The sequence below is a fragment of the Plectropomus leopardus genome, chromosome 6, assembly GCF_008729295.1.
Source record: "Plectropomus leopardus isolate mb chromosome 6, YSFRI_Pleo_2.0, whole genome shotgun sequence".
NCBI classification, from domain to species: domain Eukaryota; kingdom Metazoa; phylum Chordata; class Actinopteri; order Perciformes; family Serranidae; genus Plectropomus; species Plectropomus leopardus.
In genome coordinates this window covers 4,369,595-4,388,837 of record NC_056468.1, presented here as the reverse complement: position 1 = coordinate 4,388,837, position 19,243 = coordinate 4,369,595, and the positions used below count along the sequence as shown (strand labels likewise).

The window sequence follows — 19,243 nt, the reverse complement described above, 5'->3', positions numbered from 1 at the left end:
CAACATGCTGATTTCTGCTGATATGCCAAACATTTTTTAAAATTATTTTTTTTATTGACATGGTGAACATGTACGAAACATCGACCCTCAGTTGAAATATTTTTTGTTATTTTGCACAATGAATGAATATAACATACAATGAAAAGCGTTGTATTTTATGTCTCAATCTGCTGGTGGGCCATGATGATAAGAACATGCAATATGATGTTAATGCCACTACAAAGGAGACTCACTAAACTTAGGTGGGGCAGTTATCTGTCATATGAGTAGTTATATATCTGCATATTGGATATCAGCAAAAACTCCAATATAGTTAGTTACACTTTCACCCGATGTCAGCAGTAAGAAGGAGGTAAGCTCACCTCCCGTTTATTGCTGGGGGCTGACACAGGCAGTCAATCGTACTATTAAAAAAAAACAAAAGTCTGCAAATGCCTGCGGCATTTAATGTGTGATGTAGGGCTGCAACTTACGATTATTTTGATAATTGATTAATCAGACAATTTTTTCGATTTATCAAGGAATCGGATTAAAAAAAAAAACTTTGTTCAAAAACAGATTATCATTGACAAGAGTGCTGAAAGTTTATAAACAGGTGGTTGCTTTAACATCCCTGAGCTGTCAAAATAATATTAAATTATAAATGATAAACTGCAAAATCAAATATGAAACAATTCAAAAACTAAATGTTGACAGCTTTTACAACATACGTTTCCTCACTTTAAAACTGTACATACGGTGTTTTTTGTTGACTTACCCTGTTGTTAAGTTCTCCTCCTCCTCACTTTCGCTTTAGATGCTGCATCATAACTGTCATGCTTCTGTACCACGCCATGTCACTTTTGCATATTTTGCAGCTCACACACTTCCTTGTTTTGCATAACGTGAGGTGCTCCAAACCTTTTGAATTTTTTGTACGAAACATCCTCTCTGCCTCCGGCATACCTCTTCCAAACACTGACTTCTGCATGTGATGTAACGAGTCCTGCTACACAGGGAGTGACGTAATGATCGTGTGACACAACGGATCGATAATTTTATTTGTTGCACATTTAATAATCGATTATTATGGATTTTATCAATTCGTTGTTGCAGCCCAAGTGTAATGTATGTCCATATATTCAGCATGGCCCTATGTGCACCAGACCTTGACCTCGATACTGTGAATGTTCAGTATGAATACACAAATCCTTACAGCTCTGGTAGTTTGGGAGTTACTGTTCAATACTGTTACTGCGTTTCCATTACAGAAGGGTTCTTCTTACATCTGTGACAGGTGATATCCAAAGTGATCCCACTGCACTGCAGCAGAGCAAGAGGCACACTCTGGCTGGCTCTTTTCTTCATACTGAGTGAGACAGTCAGTCATTTAACCTGTGTATAAGTCTGATTCCTATTATTATGGTAGTTGTTATTGCTATTATTGTTGCTGTTCATCTCTATATCTTCCTCACCCTCTCAGCCCAACCAGTTGACACAGATGGTCGCCCTCCCACAGCCTGGCTCTGCTCGAGGTGTCAACCCATCAACACCTCATTTTCACACAGCTCACATGCAAGTCAACCTAAATGACCATAAAGGGGAGTTCTTCCTTGCCACTGTCACCTTGCCTGCTTATGGGGGAATGATGGGTCTTTATACATAAAAGTCTGTGCTTTTGTGCTGCTCAATATACGAGGTAGATTTATTAGTCATTTTCAAACACAGTTTAAAAACTGAAATTAAAATCTAACCTTGATCCTTCTTCATCTTTGGAGTTGAAGGATGAGTAGATTAAAATCACCTGCTACTATTAAGATTCCATCAGGCAGGAATATAAAATGAAAAGAGCATGAGTAAGAGTGAAAAACAGTATATATAGCAATAACTAAAGCAAAAAATGGGCTTGACTTGAACAACAACATCTTGACATGTAATGCTGCCACAGTCGTCTTCAACGAGGAACTCAATAGAGTCATGGTCCCTGGACTGTCCCTGCCAGATGGACTACTTGACACTCACAGTCATGTTGTGAGAGCAGCTGGTGGCTTAACGTCGGTCACAGGCTTATGACTGACCTTACGGGGTGAGAGAGGATCACGGGGAATAGGTGAGACGTGTGCAAAGGAAGAGAGAGAGTTCCACAGCTCAGTCGAGGTGTGCTAATAATGCTGACCCACTTCACAGGAGCACACTGGGCAATGTGTGAAGCTCAGAGCAGCTGATGTTTAGAACTCCAGGTTGTACTGTATATAAAGTAAAGGTCGACCCATAGAAGACTTTTAAATAGTTTGGAGCGGGATTAGCCAATATCAACCCCCTGCTCAAACTGAAGAACTGTGAACTAAACGTCTAAGTCAAAACAATAGATACGTAAGTTAATAAATAAATATATGAATCTCAAGGTTTTCCACAGAATAAGAATCTATGAATGAAAGTAACTGTGTAAGAAGTTTATGCGGTTCTTGAACAAAGTGGAGACCAAACTCCTCATGAGTTCTTTTTTTTCTCAGTAGCAGTTTGAGTCTTGCAGTGGATAACTGATTTGTCAGTCTGGTCAGAACTGATCAGATTAATGGATGAAAGGAGCAGCTGCTGCAGAGTAAGTTAAAAAGCAAACTTATAGGCATAAGTCAATTAATGATTAAGTTTCTCTTTCACTGCACCTGTTGTGCTGCTGCTCCGTCTGTGCCCAGAGTATGTCTTGCACTCCAAGAGTGTGGTGCTGTGAATAACAGGGCATATATTCCAATAGCACTCTGATGAAGGGTCCAGTTACAAAAATATAAAATCAGTACATGGTGGCAAATGTTCTAATCATAGTGGGCAGCCACAAATAAATGAATGTGTGAACTGAACATTGAATTCAAAGAAATTAATCTGGAATTTAACATCAGGCTCACTATAAAAAGATGTACATTTTTATTTTTTGAGACATTTTTCCTTCAAAGTCAGTAATTCCAGTTGAGAAGACTTTTTACAGACTTTCATATAGGATCCATACCTTGCTGAGCACTCACTTACCTGGGATAGTGAATGGTGGCAGACAGAAATGTTTTCTGGCCAAAGAAAAAAGTTTTTGAACTCTCCCCACATTTTTCTTCCACCTCTGCAAATGTCAGGTACTTCTCTTAACCACTGGCTCTTTCAGATAACCCTCAAGCTCAGTTTTGAAGCTGGACCTGGCTTTAACCGTCAGTACATTTACATGGTGATAGAAGTTATTCCAACTAAAACTGATCTTTTAAAATACATGTAAACATGTTAGTCCTACTGAAATCATACTGAATCAAATTTCTTGAACTCAAGAACAAACCTAACAAACCTAGATTATGCGGGTGGGGGTCGATTTACTTTTTCATGTATATGCCTCAACCGGACCTGAACTGGCCTCGGTGTTCTGTGCATGCTCCTTGTCACCATCTGAACTTTGACCTAGAAGTCAAACTGCATAAATTTGTAGAAGAAAGACGGGAAAAACAAACTAAGAAGGAGAAGAAGGAAGAAACCAAAACAAGACACATTACAAAAGTAAAGGGTGGAGTATGTATGTACAGCGCCGAAAAGTCAGTCATATTTTCACCGTTTGACATGCAACCCCTTTGCTGCTTGCTAACTTGCTCGGTATGTGGCTTGAATAAGCTATAACCATAGCTCCCCTTAACTGTGCATGTAAACGTACAGTGTGTGGCGAGCTGCTCTAAGAAAGTTTGCATACAGACTGTCCCCAAGAGTTGGAGGGAATTGGTCTAGACTGTCTTTTTGCTAGATCCTCGACCTCACCAGTCTCTTCCACTGTTTTTGCCATGTCATGTACAGCTTCCTCTTTCAGCCATTCTGTAATGTCTCTGCTAAGATGAAGGCCTTGTCCTTTGAAATGGGTATCAAGGACAAGTACCAACACCAAACACTTTCTGTCTTCAGCATTAGAGAATCACCTTGTCAAGCTATCATGCATGGTCATCCATAAGGTTTTGATGCCAGCTGAAGATGGACCCTGCTGTGGCAGTATTGGTTTCTTGGGATTACACAAGACAAAATACTTTGATATGCTTGTTTCTAGTGTCACTTTGTAAAGTGGCTCCAGTGTCTCAATCAGGATTGACATGATATCCCACTTTGCAGCAGACTGACAGATAAATATGGCCATGCTTACTGGCATAGACATTATACATCCTATGCTAGCATGTGCAGTGCTGAGTTCCAGGGAATGTGAACAGCTTGGATGATGCCATGTGTTGGGAGTCCAAGCTCCTCTTGAATTGCTCTCAGCCTGTTGTTTGTCCAGCACAGAGGGGCCAAAGTGACCCACACAGCTCTGCAATGAGGAAATAATATCCAGCACAGCTTTCTGACTGGAGAGACCATCATTGATTACAAACTGTAGAGTACAAGCAGTACAGATGAAGTCTGGAAGCTCATTTAGACTTGTCTTTCACCAAGTTGTCTACAACATTCCTCAGATAAAGAACCTCAAAGCCAGACAGTGTTGATATATCAGGTGTCCAGCATTCCCCAAAATGTCTCTTAAATGCATTGTGGTGTATGTGATCCAGTCATAAGTTTAACTTTTCGCACAAGCTGCTGTCTGTTCCAGTCCTTTTGGATGAAATGCCATGTGGCTCATCAGTGATTCAGTAGTGCCTGATCAGCAGTCAGGTTGCATATGGTGCCTCCTCTGGTACGATCAGCGTCTTCACCTTTGTCACAACCTAAGCAAATGTTTCATCAACCAAGTCCATGCGGTAGAAATTCACACCCTTAATATTTAAATGGAGATCAACAAGTCTTATAAGCCCCTGGAAACAAACATCTGAGACCACTGTGATTAGCTGTAACTATCATCATATCACCACTGAAAACAGGACCACCTAAAAAAATCTGTTATAGTTTAAGTGGAAGCAATATTTAGGATATTCCTTCAGCACTTTATATTGACATCAGCCACTTTTGAAAGGGAACTGAACTAAAAGTTAAACTTATTTATGCAGTGCTCTAAGGCAGACTCTAAAAAACAAATGCTAATTTTACCTTACAGAACACGGGAGCTGCGAGTCTGCTGCTGCCTCCATTAGTTAGTTTGTTTTCACCTTCCTCTGCAGCAACTACTCCTCTAACCTAATTCATTGACCAGATCATCCATTTATCCTGTTAGGGGTTGCAGGGGGACTGGAGCCTATCCCAGATTTCATTGGGTGAAAGGTGTGCCACACCTGTAACAGGTCTCCAGACTATCACAGGGCTTACACATAGAGATGGACAACCATTCATGCTCACAGTCACACCTATGGCCGATTTTGAGTCACCAATCAACGTAATCTGCATACCTTTGGACTGTGGGAGGAAAACCACGCTGACACGAGAAGAATAAACAAAGTCCACACACAGAAAGCCCCCACCCCTCCTAAGTTCGAACCCCTTGCCCCAGGCAAACAAGGGACCCTCTTGCTGTGATGTAGCAATGCTAACCACTGCAGCACCATGCACCACTGTGCTGCAGATCAGCTTTTATTTATCCAACCAAAAAGTGACTGATGACCAATACTTCACCCTGAAACTCAAACTCAACACAGTGCTGTGGAGGGGAACAAAAAAAAAACACAAAAAAACACACACCTGCTCTTTGTTCACAGACCCAGAAAACCCTCAAAATTACAAGAGGGGATGAAAATTATTCAAAATGGGATACACAAAGAGACAAAAAAAGGTTTGCCTCTCATATCATTGATTCAGTTGCCAACTCCTACACAGTGGTCTGCACAAGATTTAATTACATTAATAGAATAATAAACTGCTGCTCTTGTCTGAAATAATTTTATTACAGACCAATGCTAAGCAGGACTAAACTGATTAGTGATTATTATTCACATCAGTAAATCAGTACTGGCACATGGGTACTTTAGTTTGATTTACTGAATTTAATGATTTGTAGAACCTCTACTGATCCGATACAACTAATGCAACTAACGCAGAAATGTACAGACTGAGAGAGACATAAACCATCCGTCCTCCACTGCAATGTGGTTCAAAATGTACAATCAGCAAAGAGCACTAAATATCAAGCTGACATGGTGAAATGATTTGCAATTCTCCTCTATGCAGGGCCATGTATGTGTGCACATACAAGGAATCTGACTCATTTTTCTTTCACTACTTTCGATGTACTTACACATAAAGAGACAACTGCTCAGAACAAGGACAACAAAGCTGAGCAGATAAAGATAAAGTAGGCACTATGTATCAAAATAGGGGGAGGTAAAAATATATAGAACAAACACCAAAGCAAAATGTCCATATGCAAGATATGTGTTTCTGTAAATAGTAAACAGTATAAATATTGCAAAGGTATAAATAATGAATACATGGAGTGGGTGGTTAAGTACTGTATATGTATGTATACATGTTTACACAGTATATACAGTATGTAGCATTATACTGACATGATGATATGTACATGCCAAAAAAGATATGCATTTTAAACTGCATATATATCATCTCCAATGGAAGTCAGTGGATGCTTCAGTGTCACAGGCTTATTGCACAAGGATTGTAACATTGTACATTTTTTAAACATCACAATCCCACAAAATGACATATTTCACTATCAGGACTTGATGCTTTCAGTTTGATAACATCAAAAGTGTAAAAGAGTTTTGCAATTAAATTATTTCATTGCTGTTTAAGTTTGCAAAGGGCTAAACCAGAAGTTGCCTGCTCTGCCGCTGGAAGTTTCTGGTGCGTCTGCTGCTATGGGCCCAATGATGCAATAGCAGTGTCGATCACTGAATTTATTTTACACACAAAAGCTAAACGATTCTGGCTTCATGCGGCACTGAGCAACGTTCATACAAATGAACAAGGCCCTGCCTCCAACACTCTATCCACTTTTCTCTATACATCCATGGTTTACCCCCTACATACATACTGAATGGAGGGCAGGTTACCAAGAATTTCTTCTGCAGTCTGACTATACATCATAGTCTGCTCCGGTGATGTATGGTGGCTGATCTGAACTAGACATTGATGAATGTGCAGACAACAGACTGGATTATTGAGGAGCATAACCGGATCAGCAGCTCCCGAGGCAGGGTGAACAAGCTGACCTGGCAACACACTTATATCTTTTGCTCGGCCTTGGAGTATTTATTGGACCTTCTGGGAGATGGCGGATCCCAGAAACAGTGTTGTTGTGTATGTGATCGGGGTAGTCAGTGTTTGGGGGCTCCTCCTTAAGTCCACTGTCATCTCTATAGCAAAAAAAAAGAAGAGTTCAGCGACAGGCTGTTATGACCACACCAGAGGGGCAGCTGTTCAACCTGCCGTATACATGTATGCAGACCAAACGACAACCTCTGAGGCTGAAAAATGTAGCCAATGTAGAGGTGCCAAAAACTGAAGCTCTATGAATGGCCACTTGAGGTTAGCTAAAAAAGCAGAAATCAATAGACCCCCATGTTAAAATGCTAAACTTCACAGCAGAAATAAATATGTTTACAGCAGGCAACACAACATCATAGATATTATAGTTTGGACCAAAGTGATGGACTCATTAACAAAGTGACACTCTGAGAGCTACACTGCTAACATGGCTTATAAAGAGATCTTTCCCGGATGTAAATAGGGATGGGGATCATTGGCTTTTATTGATATTGACTTCTTTATCGATGCCTCTATCGATATTTTTCTATTTTTTTGGTGGAAAGACAAGGCGATAATATGTTTTTAACAGAACTGCTTTTGTCTTTATTGCTTAACCAGTTACTGCTTCTTTTACATTGCTGGGAAAACAAGTCCCCCCCCCCCAAAACAACTGTATTATTCAAGTTTCGCGCCAAAAACTAGATTTTCTTTATTTTGATGTTACACTTGAACACAGCATGATGACATTTTATTTGCCCTTGCCTTATTGTCATTTTACTGAGCCGACCTTGAACACATCACAATGAAATTTTTGGAACCTTGTTAATTTAGCTAACTAGCTCTTATCCTGCCAATTCCAACATTGGATTACTAGTCAGGGTACTGCATTTAGGTTTAATTTGTAGAATTGATGTATGCGAACCAGCAATTGGATTTAAATGACGTGACTTGACTCGAGATGTAATGTTGCATTACAGGACCCATGAGACTCAACAACAGTATTGATAAGCTTCGAAAAAAGTTTTGGTAAGTTTTGAAAAAAAGGGAGCTGGGTCCTCAGTAGAACTGGATTCCGATCCTCATCCCTAAATGTAAATCATAGAATTACTAAGTTTTACTGCTGCTGCTGATTCTGCTGTCCTACTAGTTTATGCTAATTAATAACCAAGGTGTTGAACAAACTGTCAGAGCTTCTGCTGATGACTATGTTTACATATCATAGATTTATCTAAATTATAAAAGCATAGAAAAGACACCCCAATTTTAAACCTATAAACTGGTAGGCAAAATTGAAAATGTTAAACTTTTCACTTAAAACAAGAAAAAATATATTTTTTTGTATTTTATCAGTGTTGTTCTCTGAAAATAAGAGGCCATGTGTTCAGCAGAGCCTGGACCCATGCAGAGTAGCAGTGCAGAGCATTCGGGAGGCTGAGTCTCCAGCTACAGCAGCACTGGCCTCCTTCACACAACACAGGCTCTAATCAGGTTATGTGTGGTTTAATAGCCTGAGTGGAAGCCTGGTTTCAGCTCATCAGGGACTGCAGCACAGCCAGAGGCCCAAACCTCCACCTCTAAAACCCTTAACTGAATTAACTAAATTAAAAAGAAAAAAAAAAGAAACTTGCTCGAGACTCATCTCAGGGACTGTCCTGTCAGCCAGTGTAACCATTACATAATGAGTACATTTACTCTAGGGCTGTGCCTGACTGAATTATGCCAGTCAAATTGGATTTGGCTGTTAAATACAAAAATTCGACGATTTGTATTGTTTACTGTACAGAGATCTAAAGTCTGAACGGGCTCAGCTGAATATTCAGCCTGACAGCGGCTTTCACATCAGATAGTAAACAAGTTAACGGGGCTAACAATGGATCACTAATGTGCAACACAATTTTTGCCAACACCAGATATCAATAAATTCCAGACTTTTATTAACTTGTGAGCTGTAAATCTGCACTTCCTCACCTTAACGTGCTGTGTCTCTCTCTCTCTACGTGTTGGTCCAGCTTGTCAGAAGGTGCAAAGAGTAGCATGAAAGTCAAGAACAATTACTCCGCAGCAAAATCTGGGATCAAAACATTCCCAGAGGTACACTGCACTAAAAAAGACTGCTTGACTTGAAGCAGTTTCAGTCAACTGAGGGTCTCTGACTGATGATTCGACTTTCAAGGGGCAGCACTAAAATATTCCAAAATTCTTTGTGTGCACACAGTTGATTGCAGGTACGTCATCTGAGGTCATGAACCAGGTCTTTCTTGGAACTATTTCTTTGTAAACATATACATCTAAAATGACCACTTTTCCGTCATAAAGGGTTGCCATAGAGCTCAGTGACTGAACCATTTAAAACACATAACAGTCACACAGTTGCACTGGCTGACATGTTACTTCAACGGCATGAACAAACACACTGTAGTTTATTTACACATATACTGTTTTGCTGCCACAAATACTCACTATGCACCAAACGTGGATCAATCCGCCGCTCAAAAAAGTCCCAAACAAATGCACTATTTTCTCCTGTTTGAGTAACGTCTGCTAAAAAACGCAGTGGCAAGTTGGTTTAGGAAATTACTAGGCCTTTCTTAGTAATGGGACTATGTATTTGAGAGGTGTTTAACCCTTTGAAACCTGGACAAATCGGCTTGATTTCTCTCAGAAACATGGTAAGAAGGCAATGTGCAATGAAAGAAGAAATCACCCAAAACAGTAGGAAAATAGTAAAAAGTACAACAAAATTACCTACAAATTAGTTTTAAAAAAGTTAAAAAATGAACATACCAGGAAAAAGTGATTGGTAATATTTTTTTAGATTAAATATGCAATCATGATAGTAACAAATATAGCCCTGGCTTTTCAAAAATAATTCTGTTAATCTCCTAATTTCTTGCAATTTGTGGAACATTTCTGACCAAGGTACTCATTGCCTTTTTTCCACATTTTTGATAGAAATCAAACCAATTTGCTAGTCGTTCAAAAGGTAAACAGATTAAAATCTTCAGTAGAAACCAATAGGCTTTGAAGCTGAGAGACACAGACAGGGAACGGAAGTTAAAAAGTATTAGGAGACGGACTACCACATTGACTACGTTAACACACAAAATATTCCAGTTTTTGCACTCATTCTAAAAAAAGACAATATTCATACAAAGTTGTTTACATGGGTAATAACATGATTATTCCTCTAATATGCTGGCTTACATGCAGCTGTGCATACTCTGATTAACGTGCACTAATTTGTCATTTATCACGTCAAAATATGGGATAAAAGTGGGATAGCTGGTGCCATTTTGCTCAAACTTTTCCAACGGTAGCAGCCTTGTTTTACCCCATAAACACAGCCTCCTTCTTTCATTCCTTCGACCACCTTCAGTGAGACTCATGCAAATCTGTCCTCAAATGCCTCTGCTTTCAATTCACCGTAACCGAGATAGTTCAGCCCCCAGGAGGAAACCACTGCAATAACAGCCTTAAGAGCAGACTCTGGACTGATGTTTGAATTCTCACACACACACACACACACACTCCGAGAGCAAAGTAGGTCAATAACAAACCTTTACAATAAAGAAAAAAAAAGAATTCATCAAGGTGAGCATGAAGCATCATAATAGGAGCACCGCCGCAGCGAGCCAGGAGACAGGACACGGAGCGTGGGGCCAGACGTCACAGACACCGTTGCAACATAATACTCTCACAGGTGTGTGTGAGTCTAGACCATAGACTGTAAGAGTCCAGGACTGAGTCACCAGGACTGAGCCTGGACTAGGCTGGCCTTTTATAGAATTTCACATACTGTACTGTTTCTGTCTCTGGAGGTCTGCTTCTGCTCACAGAGCCACTAAAACCTGCTATGGATTAGTTTCCTATTGATCGGTGGAAGTCTGCTGTTTCTGCAAATTAAACAAACCTCAGTTCATCCATTAAATGAATTAATTTGACAGCACGAAGTACTTAATAATACAAACATGTAAGCACAAGTGCATCACTTAATGTACAGAAAAGATCTAGTTTTCTTCCTCATTTGTTTCTATCTATATGAAACAACATGATTGACATTTCATACTCAGGTCATGTGGTAACAGCTAAATCATGCTGATGATACCCCAGTGACTCCAGCCACTGATGAAGATGAGATGACACTTAGAAAAAGTAAGTGGGCCTTGTAATAAATGCTTCTTGTCAAAGATTTTGTTCACAGTATTTTAAAGCTGCCCCTTGATACATTATTATCACAATACAACATTATTGCGATTTAAAAAATATGCTTTTTTCATATATTATTTTGAATATTTTGTCAAGCACTTTGCTGCACTGTTTTGAAAGGTGCTACATAAATAGTTGTAATTATTATTAATATTATTATTATCATTATTGCAATAACATGTATAACATGTATTGCAATATACTGTGATTTCTTTTTTCATTTTTAAAGTATGTCCCCAAAGGAAAACTTTGTCCATATTTGTTTTATCTAATACACAAAGGTTTTGAAGACAGTTTCTCACCTCAGTCTCTCAGTGCAGCAAAATGTGTTAAGTGGACAGAAAAAGTAAATAATTTTACTACACTAGTTGGCTATCAAATTATATAAATAATTTATATGATAATAAAAATGTTTGTTTTTGTTTCTGTTGGTTGTGGTGGGGGGGCGCCTATGTATTTAGTCATGCAAATGTTTTAAAAAATATTCATTATTCATTTTCTTCAATAAATACTTTGCATGTCTTGTTTTTATTTGTAACATTTCTTTATTTATTTGTTTATTGGAATTTTTTTATTTGTATTTCAGTGTATTTTAAACATCCTGGCTATATTTCAGAGCTGTGCCCGTCAGTTAGTGATCAGGATGGTTCCCTCTGCATTAAAGAATGTAATGTGTCCCTGTTTCAGTGTTTCAGTGTGTCCTGTTTCATACAGAAATGTCAAATTACGGACTAAAACACTGTGCCTGGTGCTGTGGTGGGATATCAAGAGAGTTTGCTCACATTACTTTGTTGATGAACATAATAAATGGCTTAATTGGGGGGGGGGGGGTATGTGTGAATCTCAGGAAAAAACGTGACATTACACGGTCCCTCAGGTTGGTGACGGACAGCTCTTCAGCTCTGACAGCAAGAATGTGTTTGTGAGGAGAGCCAGACCACAGCTAACACCTCTGCTATGATAACTGACGCCATGGCACCACATCTTACCCACTAACATGCCCTGAAAACATTGTGTTCCATCCGCTTCTCTGGAACTGAATCATCCATTTCCCACCACACAGCCTAATGTGATTTCTGGTGAAGACTCTCCCGGCCAGACGCAACAGCATTCGTCACTGGGTGGCACCAAGCTACAATGACTATAATGACACTGGTTTTACTGGTTGTAATATACAAACATGGGCTCACATTAATATCTCATACTACTAACATGGAACCGTTCTGTTCCAGTTCCTCCATCCATTCGAAGTATTCAGAGCCTTTCAAAGGGGTATGCAGTAAGGGGTATGAGTGTGCTACTCACTGTCATCTTTTCCGTCATGAATACACAATAGAAACCCACAAAATGTTAAGAAAAGTAATGTTCTCACACCTATTTTCCTTATTAAACAGAGAATTACAACTGTACATGTTTTGATAGGCCTCGTTAACTTGCTGTAGATCATAAGTCATTGAAACTCGACAAAAACAATATATGACTTATCCAAACCATCTTGGTTACTCTTGCTAGGAATCTAATTAGTAAGTCCACTGTTTCAACAAAAAACAGCTCCGGTTTGGTCAAAATAAATCCTTAATTCACCAAGATGCCATTATTCTCCAGTCTCTCTCTGCCTGCTGGCCACCAGCTGTTCACAGTCCTGTAACTTCTCCCTCCATTACTAGATGTGTCTTTCAGCTCAGCTACTAAGTTCCACCAGTAGAGATTAGAGACTGAGCTCTGTTGGTGCATGCTGTGCACTATATACAATGAGCTTAAAAGAAAGAGGAACACTTGTAGTTATGACAGTATTGCAAAACTTACATAACAACAGGGCCACACGGCATGCAAGAGCAATACATGTGCATTGTGTAACCTGTTGCTCTTTATTTCGGTGCCTGTGTAAACAGGTTAGAGCAGCATCACTGCCTGCGTGAGCAGCGCTTCTCAGCCACAGCATGGCTGGACTCAAATATTTGGCTATTCGGGTTGTTGATTTAGTTCTTAATTTAGACATTAAAACATTCTTTTTTTTTTTTTTTTTTTTGCAGAGGACGAATGCCATTTTAGTGTTTGTGATCCATCCTGCTACAATACATTAGCTTGCACAGCTTCATGAAAGAGTGGACTATTGGTTTTTAATTGTGAAAATGCAGTATGTACAGCAGCAGGAAGCTCTACAGCAGCAGGCAGCTCTCCAGCAGCAAACAGCTCTACAGCAGCAAACAGCTCTACAGCAGCAAACAGCTCTGCAGCAGCAAACAGCTCTACAGCAGCAGGCAGCTCTACAGCAGCAAACAGCTCTACAGCAGCAGGCAGCTCTGCAGCAGCAAACAGCTCTACAGCAGCAGGCAGCTCTGCAGCAGCAAACAGCTCTACAGCAGCAGGCAGCTCTACAGCAGCAGGCAGCTCTGCAGCAGCGTTGCAACAACCAGTGTGAGCACCCCAAGCGTACAAGATGCAGAAGTTGCATGTTGTCACGGTGACAAAATCTGTCCACAGACAGACATATAAGTCATCTTTACACATAGAGTGTGCTTAAGGGCTGCTATAAGTCCCTTCTTTACACTGTCATTGCATTTTTACTCAGGACCAAACAAAATCATCATGTCGCTGCAGTGTGTGATTTTAAATAGCATACTGGCATTGTGGAAGAAAAAGAGGAATAGTGGGTATGACATGTAATACAACAGCGTCAGCCACTTGTGTTACATATAACATACAGCCTCCTCAACAATAAATCTTACTCGGGGAATACAAGGTGTTTCAACCATCCCCACTCTCCCCTATACGATATAGGGCAAGATAAGGTCATGATAGACTCACTAAGCTGAGAACCATAAACACACCAACCTCACTGAAATATACTGTATAACCACAGGAGATCATCAATATTAGCACTTAATATCATTGGGTCATATTAGAGGCAATGAGGCTCTTCCAGAGAATAAATTAATACAGCCTACACAATACAGACAAAGCCCCCATAGCTGAGGTCACCATAAACTTCTGACAGAGGAACACATGTACACTCAATTGCAACAGCCACGTTACAGTAAAAAAAAAATCTTCTCTGGGGATTGGTAATATAGTCTATGTAAGAAAGGGTTAAAGGGTGATGCGCGACAGTTCAGGAGGCCCACCAGCCTGAGTATGACAGACACACTGACAAATAGACAGGTAGCAGCAGTTCCTTACCTGTCAGGCAGGTGCTCAGCGCCAACAGGGCCGCAAACACCGCAGCCTGGCCGAGCAGCGGGATCCGCATCCTGGACACAGCTCGGCTGAAGGGGGACACGGAGACCGACCGACTGAGGAGCAGGAGGCAGAGGAGGAGGCAGCGGCGGCGGAGGGGAGTCGGTGTTGCTCATTCCTCCATCCCCTGGTGCTGAGGGAGGAGAGGACTCAGGAAAGCGGAAAAAATGTCGACAACATAGGAAAAGAGTTCAGGAGGCGGTGCAGACGGCTGTGGTTGTCCGGAGCCTCGAGTGTGTTTGCCGCAGGGTGTCTGCTCTCCACCTCAGGCTGACAATATGGATGCACACCGTTGACTGGCTGAATGATTGGGGCTTCTGCTGCTGAGCTGTGGCACAGTCACGTAGGCGTGACGTCAACACGCTGCATCCCCCCTCCGTGCCGCCTTCAGGTGCCGCCGAAGATGAGACGCGTTCAAAGACAAACCCGACTAATTCTCAGTGTGGGGAATATATAGATATGTATATATATATATATATCTATATATATAATATATATTGTATTTTTATATATATAAATAAATATAATATATATATATATATAAATTAGTTTTATTGTTTTTCACTCTAGTTATTTAATTCTCAATCTCTTAAAAAATAACAAAGCTATTTTTTGGGCTAAAAAAATCCACAGCAAAGTACTCATCCTTATGCAACACATTTTCAAATGTAGTTTTGTTTTGGGAACCTAAACTCTTATTTTCTTTTGTGGTATTTTTCTAACGACTACATTCACCTGAAAGCTATGGCTAACCCTTTATAAACTGGAGTAACATCACTTTCCTTGTACTGCTTCCAGACACCTTTCACAAGTATTTAAAACTTTGAGCCCTGAGGGTTTTTTTTTTTCAGAAACACGGGAGAAAAAGGCAATGAGCAATGTAGAAATGATAAGAAATGTTCCAAAAAATGTTTTTAAAAAAATGTTTATATTCAAAATTGTGGTCCATTATTAGAATGTTTTTAGGCATTTTTCCCAGGTCATTTTCTTGATTTAAAAACAAACACCTACTTATATTTTTCTATTTATTTAATGATTTACTTACTAATAAATCTGGTAATTTATTTGTACTTTTCACCAATTTCATACTGGTTTTTGAGTCACTTCTTCTTAAATTGCTCACTTCCGCTTCCTGTATTTTTTGAAAGAAATCAGGCCAATTTGCCGAGTTTTCAGGTTTGAATTTATAAATTATGGGGCATTGTTGTAGATTAAACTACTAGTGAATTATTTTAAAATTAACTCCACCTTGTCCAACTACAACAATTAAAAGCCAGCCTGCTAACTTACTCATACATCAAAAAAGATATGATGATTGGTATACATTAGTATAATAATCACAGGGGGCATTTTTTCACGAGTGCTTTTTGCTATAAAAAGAAGTTTTATAATTAGGCTTTACTTAAGCACACCACAAGAGATCTCATTTCAGTAGGTAAGTGTAATACCTCTCATAGATAACTCTTCAGTAGTTTCTTGTGGCATAAACTGCATTATGTGACTTAACTGTTTATGGTAGATACACACAGCATATGCACTGCTTCTTGATGCATTCTTTACATTACACATTTGCAAAGCCTGTCCTGCCCAGGTCAATGAACTCTTTACTAATGGTAAAGTTACCACTGGTGTAGCTGCTGGCAGCATCCTGTAGGTTGATGCAAGGATGCTTCACACACATCTTCCCCACGGCAGCGCAGAAAACTTATTCAGTCAGCACAGCTTCAAGGTCGACAACCAAGATCAGTGTCACCAATTCAGTATTTGATCAAATGTCTCCCCTTCTGGCCTTTGAAGTTGAGTAATGGACAGAAAAGTGTATTTGCAGAGCATTATGATGTCACAGTAAGGTTGACCATTGACCTTTTGGATTTAAAATGTTTACGTGATCATTATATCCTATTGGACATTTGTGCAAAATGTTGTCATAATTAAGTGTATGAATGCTTGAGTTTTGGCCAAAAACGTGTTTTGTGAGGTTGCAGTGACCTTTGACCACCAAATTTTAATCATTTCATTCATGAGTCCAAGTGGCTGTTTTTGTCAAAATTGACAAAATTCCCCCAAGGTGTTCTTGACCTATCAAATTCAAGATAACAAGACTTGCAAATTGCACAGTATAAACTGCAGATATAAAATACAACTAATGGAAACACATCAATTAAAAAACAAACAAATTTATTACAAAAAAGTCTTTACGCTCACGTGAGGTGGTATTTCAGGTGATTGGAGAAAGCCGTATTTCACAAAACTGCAATAGACGCACTTTTTTGGCTTTTCTAGGTCACATGATGCTACGGCTATATGCTTGTCAGTAGGAACTGGCTCCCTCATGATGCTGCAGGAGCTACAAGGCCAAATGAATATTTAGGCAAATTTGTCAACATTTCTATGAGATATTGCATTCACATGAATGAGAAAGACAAGGCCACGGTGACCTAGACCTTTGCCCTATGGCCACCAAAATCTAATCATTTCACTGTAGAGTCCAAGTGGACATTTGTCCAAATTTGAGGAAATTCCCACTAGATATTCTTGAAATATCATGCTCACAAGAATGGGAAATAGTACGGACAACCAGAAAACAAAATCTCCGCTATTGGCGTTGCAGAAACATAAAAACTACTACTCTCTCGAATAGTTACAAAAAAGACCACCACAACAAACTGATAATATTTAATTGATAATCATTTATTATCAATAACAGTCATATGTATCACACAAGTAAAAGAAATCTAAAAGTACAAAGGACAAGAAAGAGAGGGGGTGCTGAATAATAAATAAAATAGGGAGTGGACAGATCAGGTAAGGCACTTAGGAAATTATATAAAATTTTGTAAAAATGACAGTTTGGTAGCTCCCCAGTCCATACAACTATTTATACATAATATACAAAAGCTTACTTTATTAAGGGACAAACTCTAAATAGCGTTATTCCCACTAACACAAAATAAAGTCTTCAGATGTCAGTGTGTGCATCCTGACGATATATGGACTGTAATGGTGGGGAAAAAAGACTTTTAAGATTTTTGCACATTTTGAAAAGTAGTTTCTGTCAACTAATAAGTGAGTGTCCATTAACTGTATGTACACCAATGAATGCTGAAAAAAAAATCTAATTTCTGAAGGTTACACAGTAGTTCAACAAGATGCACTTCTACTAAATCCATTTCACCAAAGACACCTCCTCCACTGCAGTGTTCTTACAACTTGTCACATGTTTGTAACACACCATTATGGACTCGAGGTCACCCGCTGTGCTCACATTTCTACCAGGTGAAGAGAAACTAATGTGTGGAACTGAAGAGGACTGAAAGCTCAGAGTCTGCTGAGAATTTTCTGTCAGATGCAAAGTCGGGAAAACGATACAGAAAAACAAAATTTGACAAAATGACAATGGCACCTGAGCCCTGCTCGGTGAAAATTATCTGCTGCACGGGATGGCTGTGCCTGAAAATGGTGCAGAACTGCAAATGGATGTGGTTAAAACAGCATGAAGAGTCTTTCAATCTTTGTCAAATAAACAAAACAATAACAGAAGAAATCAATTTAGAAAATGGTTACATCACTGGTCTCTGGTCTTAGAGTCACTGGTTTTGGTCTCCGTTGCCGCTGGGATCTCCTCTGAGGGCTGTGTGGCCTCTGCGCTGGGGGCCGGGTTCTCCTCTAAAGGCTGTGGGGCCTCTGCGCTGGGGGCCGGGTTCGCCTCTAAAGGCTGTGGGGCCTCTGCGCTGGGGGCCAGGTTCTCCTCTGAGGGCTGTGGGGCCTCTGCGCTGGGGGCCAGGTTCTCCTCTGAGGGCTGTGGGGCCTCTGCGCTGCGGGCTGGTTTGTCCTCTGAGGGCTGAACGGCCTCTGTGTTGGGGGCCAGGTGCTCCTCTGAGGGCTGTGGGGCCTCTGTACTGAGGGCCACATCCTCCTCCTCGTCCTCCGCTCCTTCACTGCTGGGAGACTGGAAGCCGCTGTCGTCATGTGGAGGAGCAGGGAAGTCAGATGTGGCGTCTGGGAGGTTCTCTGCAGTCGCTTCTGTAGCTTCAGATGGGATTTCCTCGGACGGTGGTGGTGGCGGCAGTGCTTCCTCTAACTCCTCCTGGTTGGAGGGTGGTTGCTGCCCCACCACGGGCATGCTATCCCCTCCTGGACCTTTCTCCTCTACGGCTGGAGCACTTTCTGGAGCAGATTTAACCTCAGATGGGACTTCTTCTTTCCCCTGCTTGTCTGGTTTGGCTTCTTCCTTCAAGACTGAACCATTTGACATGTCCAGAGGGTTCTCTGAAGCTTTGGGACTCACAGATTTATTCTCGTCAGATTTACCATCAGATTCTCCATCTGTCTCCTCCTCTCCTTCCTCCTCTGGGATGTCATTTACGCCGGGCACCTCCACACATGACTCGTTTGGCAGGACTGGGGAGCCTTCCACCTGGATCATAGACACTACCTGCTTCATCCTCCTCCTCTTCTGGGAGTCTCCACCTTCACCCTGAGCATCACCCTCAGAGTCCTCCCCTGCTCCATCCGCCTCCTCCTGAGCTCCTCCGTACTCCCCGGCCCAGTCGATGGAGGGGTTTTCTCCCAGTAGGTGCAGGCTGGGGTCGCTGTTGCTGAGGACGATGCTGTCCCTGTACAGGTTGTGTCTTCTCTGGACTGCCGCCTCCTTCACAGCTGCAGATAGAAGAGGTTCAAA

At 40.6% G+C, this 19,243-nt stretch overlaps 2 protein-coding genes across 2 annotated transcripts in view; both read right to left on the bottom strand.

Annotated features, from left to right (window-relative positions):
- npdc1b (neural proliferation, differentiation and control, 1b) overlaps positions 1–14,881 on the bottom strand; it is a 33,499-nt gene extending 18,618 nt beyond the window's left edge. Inside the window, exon 1 of the mRNA XM_042488977.1 lies at positions 14,506–14,881. Within this exon, the coding sequence (XP_042344911.1) occupies positions 14,506–14,575 (70 nt within the window). The 5' untranslated portion in view covers positions 14,576–14,881. The remainder of the gene's footprint in view (positions 1–14,505) is intronic.
- A 2,351-nt stretch (positions 14,882–17,232) lies between these two features.
- The window catches only part of niban2b (niban apoptosis regulator 2b), a 43,636-nt gene continuing 41,625 nt past the window's right edge, over positions 17,233–19,243 (bottom strand). The window contains exon 14 of the mRNA XM_042487875.1: positions 17,233–19,221. Coding sequence (XP_042343809.1) covers positions 18,128–19,221 — 1,094 coding nt within the window. The 3' untranslated portion in view covers positions 17,233–18,127. The remainder of the gene's footprint in view (positions 19,222–19,243) is intronic.